This window comes from Phocoena sinus, chromosome 6, assembly GCF_008692025.1.
Source record: "Phocoena sinus isolate mPhoSin1 chromosome 6, mPhoSin1.pri, whole genome shotgun sequence".
In the NCBI taxonomy this organism is placed as follows: Eukaryota; Metazoa; Chordata; class Mammalia; order Artiodactyla; family Phocoenidae; genus Phocoena; species Phocoena sinus.
In genome coordinates, this window is record NC_045768.1 from 96,658,714 (window position 1) to 96,681,588 (window position 22,875).

General features: G+C 39.1%; 1 protein-coding gene across 4 annotated transcripts in view; it reads left to right on the plus strand.

Annotated features, from left to right (window-relative positions):
• Window positions 1–7,077: 7,077 nt before the first annotated feature.
• The window catches only part of LOC116755474 (contactin-associated protein-like 3), a 155,617-nt gene continuing 139,819 nt past the window's right edge, over window positions 7,078–22,875 (plus strand). For 3 of the 4 annotated variants that reach the window (XM_032634987.1, XM_032634988.1, XM_032634990.1), the window contains exons 1-2: window positions 7,078–7,189; window positions 13,549–13,742. In XM_032634987.1, coding sequence (XP_032490878.1) covers window positions 13,617–13,742 — 126 coding nt within the window. In that variant the 5' untranslated portion in view covers window positions 7,078–7,189; window positions 13,549–13,616. The remainder of the gene's footprint in view (window positions 7,190–13,548; window positions 13,743–22,875) is intronic. The other variant, XM_032634989.1, reaches the window with a different exon arrangement.

Genomic DNA, 22,875 nt, shown 5'->3' on the forward strand with positions numbered 1-22,875 from the left:
TTTTGGATTGCATGTAGGAATATGTTTAGTTTTGTAAGAACAGGCCAGTCTTCCTAAAAGGCTGCACCATTTTGCATTCCCACCAGCAATGAGAGTTCCTGTTGCTCTCCATCCTCGCCAGCATTTGGTGTCATTAGTGTTCCAGATTTTGACCATTTTCATAGGAGTGTAGTGGTATCTCATTGTTGTTTTAATGTGCATTTCTCTGAAGACATATGATGTGCAGCATCTTTTCATATACTTCTTTCTCATCTGTATATCTTCTTCGGTGAAGTGTCTGTTAAAGTCAGCTTTGGACCATATTTTAATTGGAGTTGTTTGTTTTCTTATTGGTAAGTTTGAGTTCTTTGCATATTTTGGATAAAAGTCATTTGTTCGATGTGTATTTTACAAATATTTTCTCCCATCCTATGGCTTGTGTTTTCATTCTCTTGACTGCCTTTTGCAGGGCAGACATTTTTAATTTTAATAAAGTCCATCTTATCAATTCTTTTCTTCATGGATCGTGGCTTTGTATCTACAAAGTCTTTGCAGAACACAAGTTCATCTAGATTTTCTCCTATGTTATCTTCAAGGAGTTTTATAGTTTTGTGCTTTACAGTTAGATCTGTGAACCATTTTGAATTAATTTTTGTGAAGGGTGAAAAGTCTGTGTCTAGATTCATGTTTTTGCTTATGGAAGTCCATTTGTTCCATTACCACTTATTGAAAAGACTATCTTTGCTCTATTGTATTGCCTTCACTACTTTGTCAAAGGTCAATTGATTATATTTGTGTAGGTCTACTTCAGGGCTCTCTGTTCTGTTTCACTGATCTATTTGTCAGTTCTTTTGCCAATACACTGTCTTAATTACTGTACCTTTATGGTAAGTCTTGAAATCAGGTAGTGTCATTCCTACCACTCTGTTCTTCTTCAATATTGTTTTGGTTATTCTGGGTCTTTTGCTTTACCACATAAACTTTAGAATCAGTTTGTTGATATCCACAAAATAACTTGCCTGAATTTTGATTGAGATTGCCTTGAATCTATAGATCAAATTGGGAAAAACTGAAATCTTGACAATATTGAGTATTGTCCATGAACACGGAGTATCTCTCCATTTATTTAGTTCTTCCTCGATTAATTCCTCAGAGTTTTGTAGTTTTCCTCATATGGATCTCATGCATATTTTGTTAGATTTATACCTAAGTATTTTATATTTTTTAGGTGCTAATGTAAATAGCATAGTGTTTCAGAGTCCTAATTCCACTTGATCATTGCTGGTATATAGAAAAACAATTGACTTTTGTATTTTAACCTTGTATCCTGTGACCTTGCTATAACCACTTATTAGTTCCAGGAGTTTTTGCATAGATGATCTTGTCATCCATAACAAAGACATTTCTTTCCTAATCTGTATCCCTTCTATTTCCTTTTCTTGTCTAATTGCATTAACTAAGACTTCTAGTAGGATGTGGAAAAGGAGTGGTGAGAGGGAAAATCTTTGCCTAGTCTTGACCTTAGGGGGGAAAGTTTCAAGTTTCTCATCATTAAGTGTGGTGTTAGCTGTAAGTTTTTGGTAGATATTCTTTATCAATTTGAGAAAGTTCAACTCTATTCCTAGTTTACCAAGAGTTTTTACCATGGATGGGTGTTGGATTTTGTCAGATGCTTTTCTTCATCTATTGATAGTACCATGTGATTTTTCTTTGTTAGCTTGTGTATGTGATGGATTACATAAACTGATTTTTGAATGTTGAACCAGCCCTGAATACCTGGAACAAATTCCACTTGTTTCAGTATGTAATTCTTCTTCTATTTATTTTAAATCTATTTGTTAAAAATTTTATTTTATTTTACTTTATTTTTTTTTGGCCACACCGTGTGGCTTGTGGGATCCTAGTTCCCTCACCAGCGATTGAACCCGGGCCCCCTGCAGTGGAAGCATGGAGTCCTAACCACTGGACTGCCAGGGAATTCCCTGTAATTCTTATACATTGTTGGATTTGATTGCTAATATTTTGTTGAGCATTTTGCATCTGTGTTCATGAGAAATATTGGTCTGTAGGTTTCTTTTCTTGTAATATCTGTGATTGGTTTTGGTATTATGCTAATATTAGCCTCATAGAATAAGTTAAAAAGTAGTCCTCTGCTTCTATCTTCTAAAAGGGATTATGGAGACATGGCATGATTTCTTCCTTAAATATTTGGCAGAATTCACCAGGGAAGCCCTCTGGACTTTGTGCCTTCCGTTTTGGAAGGTTATTATTATATTATTAAAAGAATTATTTAAATTATTGTTTCAAAATTTTTAATAGATATTTGTCTTTCTCTGTCTGACTTACTTCACTTAGTATGATAATCTCCAGGTCCATCCATGTTGCTGCAAATGGCATTATTTCATTCTTTTTAATGGCTGAGTAATATCCCATTGTATATATATACCACATCTTCTTTATCCATTCATCTGTCCTCAACAAAATACTAGCAATCCAAATCCAACAATACATTAAAAGGATCATACATTATGATCAAGTGGGATTTATCCTAGGGATGCAAGGGTTTTTCAGTATCTGCAAATCAATGGATGTGATTCACCACATCAACAAGTTAAAGAATAAAAACCATATGATCATCTCAATAGATGCAGAAAAAGCTTTTGACAAAATTCAACACCTGTTTATGATTAAAGACTCTCCAGAAAGGGGCACAGAGGGAATATATTTCAAAATAATATAGGCCATATACAACTAACCTACAGCTAACATCATACTCAACAGTGAAAATCTAAAAGCATGTCCTCTAAGATCAGGAGCAAGACAAGGATGTCCACTCTCACCGCTTTTATTCAACATAGTTTTGGAAGTCCTAGCTATGGCAAACAGAGAAGAAAAAGAAAAGGAATCTAAATTGGAAAAGAAAGAAGTAAAACTGTCACTGTTTGCAGATGATGTGATATTAGACATAGAAAATCCTAAAGATGCTACCAGAAAACTACTAGAGCTCATCAATGAATTCAGTAAAGTGGCATTTTCTTTGCTGAGGAATTTTTAGTCTAGTTTAGACCATAATGCATATTGGAAAGATGCCATTTATATACAGTTGTGTATAAACTGGATTTGAACGTTCTGAAGAAACTAAGAGCAGGCATCACCAATGAGCTGTAGTAATCCAAAGAGGTTTGTCTGGGACTGTTTTTTATTTATGGAGGGGGTAGATTTAAGTAGTTTTAGGAGGAAGTCAAGGGTTTGGAAAACACTCAGATAGTGTCACTTAGATTGAGAGGATTAAGGCAACTATGTTTTCCCCAGCTATGGGAAGTTCCAAATTTCTAAGATTTTACCTGGAGAAAAAAAATATATAATTTTTAAAAATAGAAGCTGAAATATTGTTTAATAATTTCAGTATAAAGCTGTTCTGTTGGCAGGACAAACAATAGGTTATTGATTAAAATGATGTTACAATAGGTACAACTGCTGAGACAATGTTTGATCATTTAATGCATAAGAATTTATTATAGAAGCATGCACACAAGGATGTTCTGAGCACTCTGATCTGAATCATACATAAATCATGAACCATTATGGTGTGTTTGTATTTTCTATAAGACACATTACAATGGATCATCAGTTTCCCTTTAGAGTTCCTAAGCTTTTCTGAGCTTCTGAGTACATTTGAGCTTCTGAGTACATTTGAACTTTTGAAGGAATGAGTGCATTTCAAAACTGAGATTATTTCATAGAATAATTTCTTATTAATGTGAGTGTTATTATGAAGAGAAATAAACTTGCTTTAGCCTATTTAACTGTAATATTATCTATTTTCATTTGTTAATTCTTATAAGGTTATTACTTGTACTCACCTCATTTTCCCCCTAAGTGGTAAATAGTTGTACTTTTCAGTTGTTTTGCCATCTCGTTTGTTAAAAACAATTATTTATGAATAATTGTTGTAACTTTGAAGCATTTCAGGATCCATCTTTCTTTTTTGGATAGAAATAGTATCTATCAGACTTTTGATAAGAATAATATTCAGTGGAAATCAAATATTTTTTAATGATTCCAGAAAAAGAAAATTAAATTGTCTTAACAATTTTGGCTCCAGAAATCGTAGTATAAAATATAGACATTTCAGATTGAGAACAACGGTTAAGGAGATTTTTAGGGGGCATCTGAGACTTCACCTTACTTGAATGTAATTTAGTTAAAAACACAGTGAATGTACAGAAAACACTGTCCAAACACAGAGCCGCTCTTTTCCATGTACCTTATTGGACATGGTCACATTTTTTGATCACGTGCATTCTCAAATTTGACTGTGTGGAAGTGAGTTGGAACAACCAATTAGGGTTGTAAAGAAAATGATCACTTTTAAAATTGTTTCTCGGGCTTCCCTGGTGGCGCAGTGGTTGAGAGTCCACCTGCCGATGCAGGGGACCACGGGTTCGTGCCCCGGTACGGGACGATCCCACATGCTGCGGAGTGGCTGGTCCCGTGAGCCATGGCCGCTGAGCCTGCACGTCCGGAGCCTGTGCTCCGCAATGGGAGAGGCCACAACAGTGAGAGGCCCACGTACCGCAAAAAAAAAAAAAAAAAAAAAATTGTTTCTCAAAGGCGAAGATGACTTCATAAGAGCAAGTACATCTTACTCTTTTTTTTTTCAAGACTAAGATTCATATGCCTTCTTTTGAGGAAAGAATAAAATATGAGAATATGGCTTGGAACGTTGAATGCTGCCTTCTATATCTCTCTGTAGGGAAAACGTCCTTATAGAATATTTTGAAGAAGCTTATGTGATGACTTGTCTTACCATACTGAAAATAATAAAAGCAAACACTTTAAATTCTCATAGAAACCCTATGAGTTGTGTGATTCCCCTTTGTCCAGTTGTGTGATTCAGTTGTGTGACGTCCTCATTGTACAGATGAGGTAACTGAGGCTTAGGGAGGGCCAGTGACTTCCCAAGAGTAGGCAGCTTGGTAAATGCCATGCCCACACCCTGTCTGCCTCCAGGATCTACACTTGGTCCTCACTGTTTCCAACCCAGAAAGGAGAGACCCCAATATGGTGAGATGAGAAAGACGTGAGCAGAGGGGACTGAGTGGGGAGCGTCTGGGGAGACTCAGAAAGGAAGCCGTGCTGGGGGGGTGGGGGAGGCTGGGAAAGGAGCAGGCTTCCCAAGCTAAACAGTTGATGGAGATAATCTTCACTTACCCTCAACCAGCTCTGTGACTTTGAGCAGGTTAGTTAGATCCCTGGGACCCCTTTACCTAAAGGGGGAATGATGCAGGCCTGGTCTACTCAACAGGCTGTCACCCCTGAGAAATTGTCACGTTAACATTCGAGTTAGCACAGCTGACTGTGGATGATCCCAATCTTCTGGAATTTTCTGAATGGCTAATAATGCCCCAGTAATGTCTCAACAGCTTTGTACTTGCAGTGCACACACCATGGGTGCTTCTTTGCTCTTCCTCGTACCACGGACCCTTCGGGCACCTTGCGGAAGCCTGACCCCTTCTCACAGCAATGCTTGTAAATGCATAAAATGTATACATAGGGTTACAAAGTAGATAGTTATATTGAAATTCTGATATCAATGTACTAGAAATTGTAACATAATGTCTTCTTAGTTATTAGCACATTAAAAAACAAGATCTAGTGGTGACTTTAATAAATACTGTTATTTTGAAGTAAAGGGGACCATAAACAATATTTCTAGATATCTGTGACAACGATTGCTATTAAAATATCTGTAACTTATGTTGGTAACAAATGCATGGGCACTGGTGAATATAGTCTGGTTTGTCTACATTTTTGACTGAAGAATATGCTAAATTTTAGCTAGAGGTTAGTGAAAATAAAGATGTAATTTGTTCTATTCATCTCAACGGACCCCCTATATCATATTTGTACCACATGTTAAGAACTCCTGAGCTCTGTGGTTCACTGCTTCAAGTTCTGTGAAAAACCCTCCTGAGCTTTGATTGAACTTCTAATGAATCTTTAGATCAAGCTAGGGAAAACCAGTACCTTAAAAGTAGTCTTCTTATTTGCGATCATTGTAGTCTGAATTTATGTAGTTTTTCTTTAATGTCTTTCAATACAATTTTTATAATAATCTCCATAAATGTCCTGCAAATTCTGTAAGATTCATTCTTAGATACTTCATATGTTTTGTTAGCATTTGCTATTCTATTTAATTTAATTTCTAACTATGGATAAGTTTAGAAATACTATCAGTTTTTGTATAATGAATTATTAAGCTAGCCAGTGACTTTCAGAATTTCTACCTCCATAATCATATCATCTGGAAATGATAACAGTTGCTTTTTCCCCCCCAATTTTGTGCTTTTAATTTTTAAATTTTCTCTTACGTACTGATAGGACTTTCAGTGCAATGTTCAATAGAAACAGTGGTGCCTGTGAAAGTGTTCTTTCTGATTTTCAAGGAAATACTTTTAATATTTTCCCATTTAGGAGTGATGTGCTGGAACCAATTTTTAGCAGCTAGCAAGAGCCAATCATTAACTTCTCATGAATTTTGCATGAAAATACAATCATTATTAAAAATTAAATTATATAAATGTAATTAATTAAATCATATTAAAAGAAAAGTAATACATTCTGAAAACTCACCACTTCCTACTTTATTTTATGTCATCTTGCTGTTATCAGTGCTCTTGAGGTTATTTACATACCTTGTGTCTGCGTGGTGAAAATACTATATAATGATGTGATGTGTGCATTCTTTTTCCGACTTCATGGTCAGTGACATCACGTTGGTAGCTTTGAATTGGCCATGCTACGAGTATTTACACCATAGAAAGTGGCAAATGCTACCAATCAGGGTTTTTAATTTTCCTTAAGAGCCTGTTGTTAAACATTTACTAACACACCTCTGATCAAGACTGATGTTTGCCACAGGCTCTAGCATTTTCCTAGCCTGTTAACTAAAAAGAAAGGAAATTAAGGAAGAAAAGAAGGGAGGGTGGCAGGGAAATAGGAAGGAAAGGAAAGTAAAAGGGAAGGAAGAAGAGAGGAAGAGAAGACAGGAAAGCTTTAATCAGTGTATTAACCCAAACGTGGTGTTTCCCCCCAGATAGCTGTGATGCTCCTCTGGCGTCTGCCTTGCCCCGGGCTTCCTTCAGCAGCTCCTCAGAGCTGTCCAGCAGCCACGGCCCTGGCTTTGCAAGTCTTAATCGCAGAGACGGTGAGTCTGCAACTGTCTTCATGTCAATCTACCCTGATTCTTTCACAGACAGAATTATTTTCATTTTTAGTTCATATTCCTTCTTATAGCTCAAAAATTAATTATACTGAGTTTAATGAAATTGAAGAAAGCAGCAGGTTCGTCATATCAGCTAGCATTCATCTGCTACCTTTCTTCTTGCTTATCATCCATTTTTTGGTTTGTTTTGATATCTTCCTTCCCTATTGATTGCCAGCAAATGGTCATCAAAAGATTTATGAGAAGGGAATTATCGGAGTCTAGATTATTTCCAGGGTTGTCCTCCAAGGAAATCCACTGGAGCAGGCTTTTCTCCGACACAAAATGATGCCATACTCTGCTGGGGATGAATGCCTACCCCCCCAAAAAATGCACCTTTGTCAGTAGCATTTATATTTTGTGATGCTTAGACCTCATCCTTTTTGCATTCTCATTTTACTACTCTATGTTGTATAGCAGCTCGTCTGTACATATCTCTTTTTATCCAAGGCTTTCACAGTGTGCTTACAAATTGTAATGAATTCAGCTACATAACATCCCTAAAGAAAATGTAAGTTTTACGATCAATGGACTTTTTTTCCAAAGGCTTCTGGCTAAGTGAGCAGTCAAGTATGGATAGATAATTTAGTACTCATGGTTTTATTTGAGCATCTCACCCTTGCATTTCCTGACATGATCCTACACTGAATTTAATTAAAAAGAGAAAGGAGCCATTGCTTTAAGAAGAGTAATGGTGTGTCCCTGGGAAGCGGTGGGGGCTTTGGAGCAGAGTACCTGGCCTCCTGCCCTTCTGGGCATCCTGGATTCCTCACTGTTCTCTACATGTCAGAGGGAGATGCAGCTATTCTGAGTGACCTCAAGGATGATCTGGAACCATATCTGTTCTGAATAACTCAGGGGGCCTCTGAAAGATGCACAATGATGCTTTTATAGAATTAGACAAGATCTCAGAGCTGCATCTCTCATAAACATGAAGATTTCACGGGAGATGCACAAATAAACTTGGTCATACATTTTATTCAGTCATGAATGAGGTATTTAGTACATGTCTGGATGATTTATAGGCTTGCTGGGCAATTCTTATTTTATTTCTAAGGTGAGAAATTAGCAAAATCATCTTATAGTCTTGTCAATACAGAACTTCAAACAAATAAGAACTGCAAAGCCTGAGATCAACTCAGATCCGAATGCCTCTCTACTGTGTGTTTCTTTAAAACTTGGTCAGGAGTGTCTATGAGAGAAGCAAAACAAAACACACAGTAGCAATGGATTTTTGTTTATTTTATGCAGAAGGAGCTGCAGCCATGAATGTTAAATGCCAAGGGCATTGAAAGTGGTCGTTGGGGACACTGCACATAGAACTTAAGGGAGTCACATATGAACAGTCACACTGTGTTTTTTTCCTTTAATATTACTGGCATTTAATTTGAATCACAAATTAACAAGTATACACTTATTTTTTATTTAATTTTTAATTGTCTGTTTACAAAACCATTATAGGGTATGTCTGCATTTAGTACAGGAGTCTGTTTTACAATTAGGCAGCTGTGTGTGATTTTTTTCATTATGGATGCAGTTTTTGGAAAACTACCTGTTCTCTCCTGCTCAGACTTCTAGCAGACTGCATAGCAGAAAGGGAATCAGAGGTTACCTAGACAAGTCCAGAGGGAGGATTTCTGCATTTTTTACATCCTGATAGCCAGAAATGGTATATGTAGATAGTTGGAATTGCTCCTTAAGAAATCAGAGCTGGAGCAAATGCTTAAATTTCCCTCAGCAATGTAGGCAGGGTTGTGACAAAAACATCAATATATACATCCCAGAGATCTCTGAGTGGGATGGTTAAGGAGCATCCCCAGGCCCTGCCGCCCTATGGCCCCTTTTTCCTGGGAACATCTGTCACTCCTGCTTATCTCACCCTCTCCCCACTCACCTAGCCCTGCCTGGAATCTGGAATGAGTTTTCTGTGAATTAAGATGCATTTAAGTGAAGAAAGAAATACACAGAGCTTGATGAGCTCCCATTTGAGACAATGTAATGAAGATCTTGGAGGGAAACTTCCCTTGGTTACCATTTCAATTTAGCCATTTACTTGTTTGACATTTAGATGCCCTGGAGATAGGTGAATCTGTTCACTTCAAATTATCCCACTTGACTTTGCTCCCTTAGGTATCTTTCTGCCCTGGACCTTGTTCCAACTTGAAGAAGGCATGAGCTATTCTCCTTTTCACCTCTGGGTAATTTCCCCCTCTGCACAAAGCTGATACTCATTATGACAGTGCATGCCCCGTGGCCACCAGGAGTAGGGGTCATTTTCATCTTGATCAGTGACCAGAATAATCAGGGCCCTAGCTGAGAGTTTCCTGTTCAGCCTTTCCTCTCCCCAGAGACACAAGTCACTGCGTGTGTCTGAGCCAACCAAAGGTGGGGGAAACAATCACACAGGGATAACTAGAGACAGAAACCTTCCAAGATATCTGCCAGTATATCAATATAAAAGACAGTCTGGCTATTGATAAGCAAACAATACTGAATAACTGACAAATCACAGGGATATGTTCTTAGAAGGGGTAGAGAATGAGAAGGGAGCTAAGCTTTAATAAAATACCCTCACCCTCACCTAAAATGATTGTTTTTTGCTTGTCTGCAAAGCAGAGATTGTAACACCTGTCCCACTTGCCCGGTGCATGGAGGAGTTGTGAAGTAGCACTTAGAGCATCTGAGAGGGTCCTGAACACATCACATGCCTATGACAAGTTTTGGCTTTCCTCATTTTCTCTCCTTTATCTAGTATAAAGTGGCAGGTAACGGGCCATTCAGTAATGAAAAGACTGCAATGCCCCACACTCTGGATGTCACCCCTCTTTCACCATGACTGTCTCCCGTCTTGTGATCATGTAATGGGAGAGAAAGTATTGTGCTAGATGCTCTAACACAGCTTCTTGAATTCTCGTTGCAGCCCTAAAGCATACCTATCACACTTTGCTGGGAGGGATGTTTTGTGTTCAGTGTCCCAAGCTGTGGAACCTTGTTCTGTGCAAGTCAGACCCTCTGGACATGTTCTCCTTTGTATAAATTGTGACACTTTATTCAACTAAGGGGCTGAGGCAGGAGACAGGAGGGTGACAATGGAAAAAGACAGTCTGTGATGTGGTCAGGGGAAGAGCTGGGTGGGAGGGTAAGTGCTTTTCTTGTGGGTTCAGCACTGGTGACTCCAAAACAGTAATTGCAAATTCCTGGGCTCTGTTTCAGGGGGTATTGGTTCCCAGGGGGAATTTACTGAAGATTTGCAACATTTAATAATGCAGGCTGATCAGTTTCAGAATCACTGCTCTGCTGCTGCCAGCTGGTGGGGTGGCTGTGCTCAAGCTTACCCATTTTAATGTCGTTTCAGTGTATTTTGTTTTGTTTTCCATTACAGAACAGTGATCTCCCTTACCCCTCAGTAAAATTGTTTGGTGCTCCCTAACAGTTCTCAGGTTATATTTGTGCATTTCCCACTTTTTCCAGTCATTAGAAAAAAGGGCATCTACCCCAGTGGACTGTGTGCCTGGGTGAATGCACAGTAACTCACATCATCACCCTACAGGGGTCCGGGGATTACGCCATGGCTGTGTTATCCAGCTGAAAGGAATTGCTTTGCAGCACAGCGAATTCTGCAGTTTCATTACTTTATCAGGGTACCTACTTAATCAGATAGCTTAATTTGCATACCAGTAGCACCTTCTCACCACCTTAAGGAATATGAAATATTCAAGGTTGATTACATGCAGATGTTGAAGAGTGGTTGACAGAGATGTGGCTGCATCTGTGGGAGAGGCTGGTCCCAGGGCAACATGCTGGAAGCATGTTGATGCTTTTTACTCTTGCATTTCTGTACATGTGGTACCCGTGTTAATGATACTTCCTGCTTCAAGAGAGATTAAAGATGACAGAGAAAGATTGTGAAATGCAAAAAGAAAAAGTATCTTCAGTACATTCTTTACAACTTTGATACTAAGAATACAGGACATTTATCAGTTTCTCAGAGATTTAAACTGATTCATATAAAACTTCAAATGTAGAACCTTTAAGTTAAAAGGATCAGCTAAATGCCAACACCTAATTTCTGACTTCTTTTGGCAATTATTATAAAATTACAGGCAGTTGCAGAGTAATGTTACTTGAGACTATTAGTTAACCCTCAGCTAGAACCCAGAAGGACTTACCATTCATCAAACATTAGATGGGACCTTTGCACAAATCAGTAGAAGTAGCAGGGAGGTGTTGGGTGGTGATCAATCTTGTTATTAAAGACAAAGACTGAAAATTATCACAGGTTGGAAGACACTAAGGAGACAAGGTGACTAAATGCAATGTGGGATCCTGGAACAGAAAGAGGGAGTTAGGGGAAAAACTGGAGACATCAAAATAATTTGTCGTTTTGTTACCATTGTACCAGTGTTAATAGCTTAGTTTTGATCAAAATACCATGGTGATGTAAGATATTAACATTAGGACACACTGAGTAAAAAGTAGACAGGAATTCCCTATCCCATCTTTGCAACTCGTTTGTAAATCTGAAATTATTTCAAAATAAAAAGTTTAAAAATACATTACAGAACCACCAGAGTTGTGGCGTATTTAAGATGTGGATCAAAGGAAAAGACATTGTGCTTGTGGTTGAGAGGAAATTTTGGAATAAAGATTGCAGGAAATGAGGAAATCTTAGAAAGTTTTTAAAGAATTTGTACGCTTTAAATTTTGCTAAGGGTTATACATGTAGTGCAGTTAGTGGAGGACATAGTGAAGCAACAGATGTGCCCACTTGCTAGTTTCACCTCCACACCCGGATGTAAGTGCTCCACTTCCATTTTCCTTTGAGCTGTCTTGTAGCCATGTCACACACCGCCTGACATGTACTTGGTCGTAACAGCTTTTGTAAACAGGACATGGATGTTAATAATAGCCCCGAATAAAAAGATAATAAATGTTGTCTAAAGTGTCAGACCTTATTATGAGAGCCTCAAAATAGATGTCAGGACAATGGGGAATAATTTTTTTGTGTGTGGTATGCGGGCCTCTCACTGTTGTGGCCTCTCCCGCTGCGGAACACAGGCTCCGGACGCCCAGGCTCAGCGGCCATGGCTCACGGGCCCAGCCGCTCCGCAGAATGTGGGATCTTCCCGGACCGGGGCACGAACCCGCGTCCCCTGCATTGGCAGGCGGACTCTCAACCACTGAGCCACCAGGGAAGCCTGGGGAATAATTATTTTTAAAGCTGGCTTTTTTGTGTTAGGGACTGTTTACATGACACAGTGTTTTCTAGACACGGACAATTAGCAAAATATCAGTTCCAGAATGCATTTCAAACCTATTTCCCAATTTTTATATTGCATAATAATTTAAATTCAGAAAATTTAATATGACATCTAAATCCAAATTCAAAACCCATGTTTCTGTTAAACTAGAAGAACAAAATATATCAATAATACATTCACAGGTATCCCTAATTCTTCGGTTTCTCACAGGCACTGGAGAAAACAAAGCACAGTAATTTCCACTCTGCACCTATTGTCTTGAATACCTGAGAAACTCCTCCTTATTCACTTCCTCTGGGTTCTCTCTCACCCTCCTTGCTGCCTTTTTAGAACTCTCCCTCCCTACACAGAAAGCACTTTCACCTCCACCCCTCCCATATTACATTTCAAATCGTTCTGTGAAATGTCTGCTTCTCCTATGATTCTGTAAGCACCTTGAGTGTAGGGCTAAGCCGTAGCCATCTTTGTTATCCCAATATTCAACATTGTACCTCCTCATGCTGGGAATCCAGAATTAAGGTATTCTAGCTTTATTTTCCTTTATGTCCAACAAAGGGCAAGTCATGCATTGAAGCCAATAAAGACACTAGTTCCAAGCACTGATGTAATGGCATGGTGTTTAGTTGTCCACCTATTCCATTAAGCAATTTCACTTAGCGGGACACCCCAATACCAGAGAGTCAGGGGTTATGAACTAAGAAACAAAACAATTAATATAAGCTTCATCCATTTACATTTAACCTGTGTTTTTATTTTGTGTTTGTGTGTATGTGTGTTTGTATAATTATGTGTGTATATTTATGTGTGTATAATTATGTTTGTATGTGTAATGTGTATAATTATGTGTGTATAATTATGTGTATGTGTGTATAATTATGTTTGTATAATGTGTGTTTGTATAATTATGAAGCATTATATAATGCAGAATTTGAAACTATGATTTTCATAAATCTTATTTATGATCCCATTCGTACAGGTTAATATAGATTTCAAAGATTTCTCTGTCCTTACCGGTTTTCTTATTTTTATTCCCACGAAAAGGGGCTGGTGGCTGGTCTCCCCTTGTGTCAAATAAATACCAGTGGCTGCAGATTGACCTTGGAGAAAGAATGGAGGTCACAGCTGTGGCCACCCAGGGAGGATACGGGAGCTCCAACTGGGTGACCAGCTACCTCCTGATGTTCAGCGATGGCAGGAGGAACTGGAAGCAATATCGACGAGAGGAGAGCATCTGGGTATGTGCTTTATTGAAAAGCAGTCTGTCGGAGTATGAATTATGCCAGTTACTGCATGTTGCTGCCCATCTGTCAGATCAAGTATAGAAACAGAGCCTCCTAAGTTACCTGAAAATGTTTCCACTGAATGTAAGCCACATGTGACATTCCAGAATACACCGTCCATGGCTAATTTATGAAATAAATAAGAAACAATTTTATAATGTAGCGAAATATTGAAAATGTCTTCCCATCATTCCTTTAAATAGTGTGAAGTCTAAGGAATAAATAAGTCACATATGACTGATTTTATTTTTGTTTTATAACAAACACAATAGTTTATATTGCCTCAGCATTTTTAAATAAAGGAAATTCATTTTCTCTATGCCCTCTGATAAAGTGAAATTTCTGAAAGACCCTGAACATGTAAAAAAAAATGTCATGGAGAGTCTCTCTGTGGAGGACTTGTTGAGGGATGTGTTGAGTTCCTGCTCCAACCGGAACTTGGGCACCATGTGGCCCCTTGTAATTTATGGACAATAGATCCCTAGAATTCTTTGGAATCATAACTATTTTACATCAGGGACATCGTTTCTACTTCTGATTACATATCCATGCTCCTTTTAGAAGAATTAAATTTTGTTTGCTTAACTTTTTGAATATTAAAATATATGTAATTTATTATATATATTTAGCATTTCATACCTTTAAATCACAGTCTGCTCTGAATGAGAAGCTCTAAAAGTGGAGTGTTGTAAAGGTCTGCAGCAGGTTTGCAATTGGCTGTTGGGGTGTGGCCTGAAGAAGATTCATCAGGTGGAGGAGAAATTACTTTTTTCTTCTTATTAAAAATATAATTTAGATGGTCGCCAAGAGCCGGGGGAAGGGAGGAATGGCCTGTAAGTGCTTTAATGGAGACAAAGTTTCAGTTTGAGAAGATGAAAAAGTTCTTGAGATGGAGGGTGGTGATGTTTGCACAACAATGTGAATGTTAATGTCCGGAACTGTACACTTCAAAGTGGCTAAAATGCTAAACTTTTTGTTATGTATATCTTATTACCACAATAAAAAATACACAGTGTATCTTCCATTTAATTTAGGCTAAGAATGTTATATAACTGAAAAAAATTTTTTTTCTTAATTCAGGGTAAGAAGAAAATTGTCAGCTAAAAATCCGTTATGTCTTAGCACATAGATTATCTATAAAACTAATAGTCAACAAAATGATAATATTCGTTGGGTAACAAACTGCCCTCATTTGAATTTCCTTAGAACTCTGTAACTTATTATAACTTAATAGATTGTGTTCTACTTAATTTCTTATCCCTGGTGCTTTTATTAGTTAGTCAATAAATGTTGATGCAAATTGAATCAAGAAAAACTAGTTAGCTGTCTAATACTAGATAAAAGAACAAAGTGGGAGGGGATATGTGAGTGTTTTTAGGGCTGGCTGACCTAGGGTTTCCAAACAAGTAGTTGCCATGTGTATGATCAGAAGCAGATATTAATGCTGTGCTCATTCTAAGAACACCAAGTCCAAAGCAGGGTTAAGGTCAATATTGCTTAAGTAAGTAAAAGCTTAATGAAACATCTACTTATATAGAGAACTTTTGTTCAAAATTAAATATTATTTTTCAAAATTAGTTAACTAATAGTTAATGCCTACTTATTCTTCATTGTATTAATTAAGGTTCATATTTTTGCCCTGCTCCAATCCCATCTGATTGAGCAACTCTAAAAATTCTTGTTTTTAGTTAAGCAGGTTGGAGAGGAATCATATGTAAGCATCACCACCTGCTGATTTCTTTAAAGGTCAGGCACCCTTGGGGAAGTAGGGTCAAGAATATAGTGGCGGGGCTTCCCTGGTGGCGCAGTGGTTGAGAGTCCGCCTGCCGATGCAGGGGACACGGGTTCGCGCCCCGGTCCGGGAAGATCCCACATGCCATGGAGCAGCTAGGCCCGTGAGCCATGGCCGCTGAGCCTGCGCGTCCGGAGCCTGTGCTCTGCAACCGGAGAAGCCACAACAGTGAGAGGCCCGCGTACCGCAAAAAAAAAAGAAAGTCCAAATCAAGCACTCCTTCTCTGGCCTTAAAAGTTTTGTGGATATTCTCCCTGTCGTAATTTTTTTTAATGACTTTTCTTGTTCTTCTGGGTCTATCTGCTGTCTGTGCTAACTTTGTCCACTAATACATGTTAACTCTTTCCAAATTCCGAAAACTCTGAGAAAAAGGTCTATCCTAACTCCTTACTGAAAATGGACATGAGATGATAATAAGACAAAAGGTCTTTACTTATGTTACTTTGGGCAAGTTGTCCATATGCTTTGCCACATGTTTGCCATGGAATCTTAATTAATATGTGAAATGCAATGTATACCCCTCTAAATTCTCAAAATTATAAAATTGAGACATGGCTAGCCACAAAGTCTTTGACTAAAGGATTTGAGGACTGCAGGTCCAGTTACTGAAGGTTAGTTATCCAAATTAATTTTCTTAAAAAAAAGAAATTATGTTCTTCACTGATGATATGTTCCACTTTAATATTTTTTCTTAATGAGTGACTGCTTCCATGGCTGAACTGGATTTCTTTGTGAAAATAACCAAATAAATTAAATACTCAGATCTGTGAAATACATTCCAAAAGGGTTTTATTTAAATAGAAATATGGGAATGTGTCTTACATGACAGAAAAGGCATCACCATCTCTCACCAAGGGATGCACTACATCTCAGGACATACAAACTCTTTTGATGTGCAGAGTAAATGTCCTCACTTGAAATGTAGTGGAAGAAGTATCACTGTTCGAACAAGTTTAGAAGGGGTGCGTTTCCTATACGATGTGAACAATCATGGTTTATATCGGTCATTTAGTAAACCAGGTGGCTTGACCAAGCTTGATGCTAAACATCCATAGGACTTAGAAGATGAGTTTGCAACTTCAGCCCGACTAAATCAGAAAATAGCCAGAGTCTTAGGACACTGAGGATCATAGAACAGCATTGAAGTGAGCAATGCAACAGATCAGTGATCACTGACAAAGTTCACTAATGTTTATTTTCTACTGTTTCCCTGAGAGTATGTCAGCAAACACTTACATCAATCTACTTTGACTCTTAGATTCATTACAAGAATTTTGTGGGGCAGTGCTTGCAAACCAGGATTCTTACCTGCAAGCTAATGTGAGCTCTGAGCTCCCTGGGGGCCTCTGGACCGGGCTGGGGAGAGGTGTGGGCTCCAACCACTGTCCTGCTCTGAGTCTGGCTCTGTGAGCCTCCCTGGTGGGCAGGAGAGGTCCGTGAGTGGGAAGTCTAGAGCGCTGGCCGTATTCTAGAGGGGTGTTGGGGCAGCTCCATCACTACCCTCCTGGACACCTATTTGGTCTTCTTCGGACCCTATAGCAAGCCTTGTCCTTCCCAGGCCACCTGCCTGCCCTGACTCTGTCTCTTCTCCCTCCCCATTCCAGTTGTTTGGGAACAATGGGCTGATGCTATGAGAGCCCTCTCCTCCCGGGAGACCGTGGCTAATGGTGTCCACTGCAATGGTGTCCTCTGTTGAGGCTCCTCTGGCCCAGGGACCACTGGGTCCCTGTTGGCCATGGGGACCTTTCCTCCTGCAATTCCTGGGTGTTTTTTCTTCTATTTTATCAATACCTTGTCTTCATTCTCATCTTACTATTTCTCCCTCTTCTCCTCTACCCTTCTATTCTTTCCTTATCTATTTTTTTCACCTATCATTAAATATTTTTCTCCTTATTTCTCTCTCCTCTCTCCATTTTTCCCTATATCCCTCTTCTATCTGTATTGTTACAAATTCTAGAAAATCAACTTGAATCAGTCTAGGTAATTTGGGAATCTGACCACACGGAGAAGGGAGGATTTAGCTGGGTCTCTGGCATGTGTGTAACTAAGAGGCAGCCCTGCCCTGTGCCTTCTGTGGATTAGCTTCTGGCATTCATTTTCCTATATTGGTTCAAAAATCTGAGGAAAGGCTCAGACTTACTTGGCTCTGGCTCAGGGGAGTCTCAGATCTCACCACCTGTGAAGAGCTGATCTGATCAGGACGGCTCCCAGCCCACCCTACACTTAGCACCGAAGCCCCTGGATGGGTGGGTGGGGCCATGTAAAGACTTTATGTCCACCCTAATGGGGGGCACTTAGAAGGGAGGGATGCTGGGAGGGCCATATTATCAAATTTCCTTTCCCTCTCTCTCTCTCTCTCTCTCTCTTTCACTCTCTCTCCATGACCTGTTGCTTTCTTTTCTATTTCTCTGCTTTCCTCTTCTTATACATCTTACCTTTCTACTCCTCGCCTTCCCTTTTTCTCTATGAATTAAAGGACCTACATTGCCATGAGTCCTGCTACTCAACATGTAACCTATGGACCAGCAGCGTCACCTGGGATCTTGATACAAATATGGAATCTCAGCCCTCACCCCAACCTATTGAATAGAATCTGCATTTTAACAAGATGAGCAGGTGATTCCAGTACAAGCTAGATTGTGAGAAGCACTGACTGGGATGAACCAAGTCCCATCTTTGGGGGAAATTGTTTTGCCCCTTAACTCTCCTCCAGCTGCCTGGATCAGAGGGGACTGTGCCCCCTGCTCCAGGATGCAGCTTATCCCACGCACGTGTTAGCCTGAACAGGTGATGCTTTCTGTTAACAGGACCTCAGGAACCTTGCTCCAGTGCCCTTTGACTGCAAGACACCCTCTTTCTCCCTGATAGTCACCAACCTAGGTGGGTGGAGCCCAGGTATTTTCTCATTGTTATCAGTGAGTAACAATCAAGTGGTTAAAGTTAGTCCTATCTTTGAGAACTATAATATTTCCTGAATCTCTCTACTCTGCATTCATTAGGAGTTTATTCTTCATATTAAAAACTCATCAGAACTCCTCTAATTCATTATATCCTTTGTGAATTTAAGATGGAAATTGTTACTCAAAATGCATTTTAAATTTAAGTGGATTTTTCTTCCTATGCAGGCCCTTTGTGTGAAAAAGGCATTCTTCTAAGAAAGGACTGGCAAAATATATTTGAGAAAAATAAGAAAAGAAATTACTTGAAATAAACATAAGTTCTAGTATAAATAATTCTATTTGATAGATTTCTTTCACCTTGAAAACATAGGTAGCAGTATATCCTTAAATGAATATAAGGTAGACATAGCAAATCGTTTGAAACTTTGCTCTTCTTTAGATCATTTCCAACCTAGAACACCAAGTAGACTAATTAATGAGGCTAATTAATATTGTATTGAAAGATGCACAACAGTCTCACAGTGCTCTAAGAGAGCAACAAAGGTGACCCCAAATTTGCAGGGCAGAAAAAAGACAGGGAAATACTGGAAGCGTGGCCGTTGGGATGGGGACCGTTTGTTACACCTGCACCACTTCATTTATTTAAGAGAAAGAGCTGATGCACATATGGCAAACTATTTGCCTTGTTAAAATAAATCTAGATTATCATTACATGTATATCTGTTTTGGGGGGATGTTTGAAATATTGCATAATCAAATTAATAAAGAATATTGGATTCAGGTTTAAAAGAATTATGTTTACTTGGTATAAATAGAAAGATCATATGACTGTGTAGTTTCAAGATAAAGAGGGATGAGAACAGTGTCAAATCATAATAAGAAAAACTGGACTCAGAGATAAGGAGGGTTTGTATGTAAGGAAGCAGACACTCTGCTAAGTGTGAAGCTCTATCGGTAGAAGGATCGGAAATTCTCTTGACAGAGATTCCTGCTAATTCAGTCATTTAAACATATGTTGGTTTATTTCAGGTCTAGGTTAATACATTTATTGCTAATGAGTTGATGACTCAACAGAGCCAAGCCCCACGCCAGGTAGGAGGTTGCAAAGAAGAGTCTGCAGAGTGTGCCTTGGCTGTCTGGGGCTTGTGCCAGCTCCAGGCTTGCTGATTTCAAGTTTGGCTCTGAGACTGGGTGGTTTTGGTCAGAATAGGAGCAGCATTTCAATGATTCTGTATCGATCTCTTGCATGTACTTGGCCTTGTCAGGAACACGGCCCTCTCCTTCCTAACCATTCACCTCATTACGTCAAGCGCATTGTTCCCCGAGGCAGTGACTTTGTACCATGGACAGTCTTGTTGATTGCACTTACCGCTGTGGACCACAGTTGAATTTTCTGTACATGTCTCCCCCTCCTGGGCTCTGAGAGCCATTAGGTTAGGCATTAATCTCCTCAGAGGGCCAGGCCTATTACAGATTCTCAATAAGGAGTTGTTAGACTGAGTTAAGGAAAAGTTGCTGCTCTCAAACAGACCTCAACCCAGATGGTTAGTTAAGTTAAAACTTAGCCCACTGTGTGACGCTGCTTGTGTGATGGGAGGCTTTCGGTGCCAAGCCTAAGTGTAACAAGAGGCTTAACACTTTTTCCCCACAAAGTTGTACAAAGATGTTGCCCTACTGAACCAGAGAGAGGGGTGGTTCCATTTGCCCTTCATTGCAGGTCTCAGTGACAATAGAGATAAAAGCTGGATTTGGTCTGTCAAAAACTCTCAGAGCAGCTGAAAAGGTTGAGGCAGAGAAGTGAATGAGACATCTGAGCTGCTACCACAAAGTAACCGATGGGTCCCTGGAAATCCAGGATCCATTAACAACTGCCTCTTGCCAGGGCCAGCTGCATTCGGTGGGTGTGGAGCATCCTTCCTTCCATTTGTCGATTACAATCCTTCCCAACCTGAAAACCTTCACTCAAATCCCCTTTACTCTGTACTAAAATTGTGTAGACACTCCCCTCTTTTTCTACTCCTAGGATTTTTCATTTTTATTTCTCAAGTGTTACTTTTCTCTTGCCATATTTATTCACCTCGTGCTTATTTCCCATCAGTTCTGGCATCAGGGACTACAGCTTGTTTATCCCAGTATCCTTTGTACCTACTTTATTGCTTTGCAAAAGTAACGATTTTGCTTATTTGAATTGCCACGTGTTATCGGGTTGGGAGGGAGGGATGTGGTGGTGAGTAGAATTTTAAATATGTAGCAGAATAAATAGCAACTCTTGAGACATCTTACAAATTACAGTTTTACTTTTCATAGAATGAAGTAGTTGCAGAAGTGGTGTTATTAGAGATATATGGAAATTAGGATATATTTTATGAAAAAGGTAAATCTTAAACAGTAATATGAACAGAGTATGGCAGAGTTGTGGGGGAAATAGCTTTATAAGTAGAATTTTTTATTCATTTGGGAGATGGCAAAAATATTGTTTTTAATCAAGAAATGTAAATGATGGAAAAAGTGAATTTTTACCAAAAAAGGTGCTCCGGCAGCAGACTCATTGAAAGGAAGTGTTGCTGAGCCAAGTTTTAGGAAGGTGGAAGGCAGGACAGCTCAGGGAGCATCTCACCAGGATTTCATGGAAATTCTTCCTCGTGACTGCAGTTCTGGCAGCTTAGCTTCATAGGATGTTGTACTAATAGTGGGTCTCATAGGGAACAACAGTCAAAGTCTACAAATTCTACAATTTGCACACATAACGTAAATGTACAGAATGCACAGATATGGTGTGTCCTTCAGGCTATTCATGGGTGATTTCCTGGGTCTGTTGTTTTGACATAAAAGACTCAGGTGGTTTGGTACCAAACTAATTGGGATCTTGAGAAAATGGCCCACAGCAGAGGTGGAGTGTTTAGAGCACTGCTGTGTTCACAGCCCTTGATAACTCCTGTGGTTTCTGCACTCTGCAGTCCTATGCCACTTAACAGTTAGAACAATTTTCTGCCTTTGATGCAGAGCACATTTTATAAATTTGTATAGACAAAAGCAATGATGAAATTTTTAAATTTTGCAAAAGAGGAAAACAGGCTTTGAGTACTTTCTTTTAATATTAATATCACAGTCTCAAAACTCTGAGATGTTGAGAATTTCTGATCAGCAAACCTCAAACTTTTTCAGAGTAGTTAAGATAAGGGCAGCAGTTGAGAAGCTGGATGCTGTTCTAGCATGTTTAAGGGTCTCAGACAGAGAGAAATATTGGTTTAGACCAGGGGCCAGCCAACTTTCTCTACAAAGGGACAGATAATAAATATTTTTGGTTTTGTAGGCCATGCAGTCTCTGTTGTGACTGCTCAACTCTGCTGTTGTGTGAAAGTAGCCAGAAGCAATATGTAAATGAACGTGTGTGGCAGTGTTCCAATAAAACTTTATTTAAAAAGCCACACAGCCAGCTGGTTCTGGGTTTAGGTTGCTTACCCCTGGTCTAGTCTACTTTGTATCTATTTAAGGTATGATGTATGGATCCAGTATGAAGAAATAAAAATTACAACATCATTGTGACACAATGTAACCTCTCACACTTGAACTGTACAAAACCTTTGCTAATACTCTTGCTTAGGACAGTCCTTTTCAAATTGTGTCCTAGGAAAACTTTCTTTTCATTTTAAATGTATGCATGTAATTTGATGTCTTTCAGAATAAGATATAAATAGTACACATCTGATCTATGATATTATTACATAGCATTTAGCATAAAACTAAGGTTAGAAAGAGAATCAATTTAAAGAAAAATATTAAACCAGTAGGAAGTGTTATACTGAGTACTTAGTGAGTGCCTGACACTGCTTCATGTGCTTTATACATATTTATTAAACACATCCTCACAATAGCCCCCTTATGCCCAGTTTACAGAAAAGGACACTGAGGCATGAAAAGTTCAAGTTCACTCTCCTCAAATCACAGAACTAGTTAGTGATGTAACAAGGATTTGAACCCCAGCTGTCTGGCTGCAGGGCCCACACTCAAACCACCTTACCACAGTACAGAGGATTCATGTTAGAGATGAATAAAGTGATGATACAGGATGGGTATCCTCTTCCTTAGGGCTTGGGAAGGAGGCACTCTCAGACAGTGCTGGTAGGAGCATAAAATGGCATTAGATGGGTATATGCTCAAAGTATACACCCAAAGCGGGATCTTGAAGAGATGTTTGTACACCCATGTTTATCACAGCATTATGCACGTCCTTGGAGGACAATTTCTATAAACTTAAGTGTTCAAAAGCACCCACTATTTAGAGCGTTGAAGATGACAGTGCAAAAGGAACAATGCTTCTAAGTCCTGTCAGTATATCGTCTACACCAAGTAACAATTCCACTTCTAGGAGTTAGTCCTACAGGAACACTCAGAG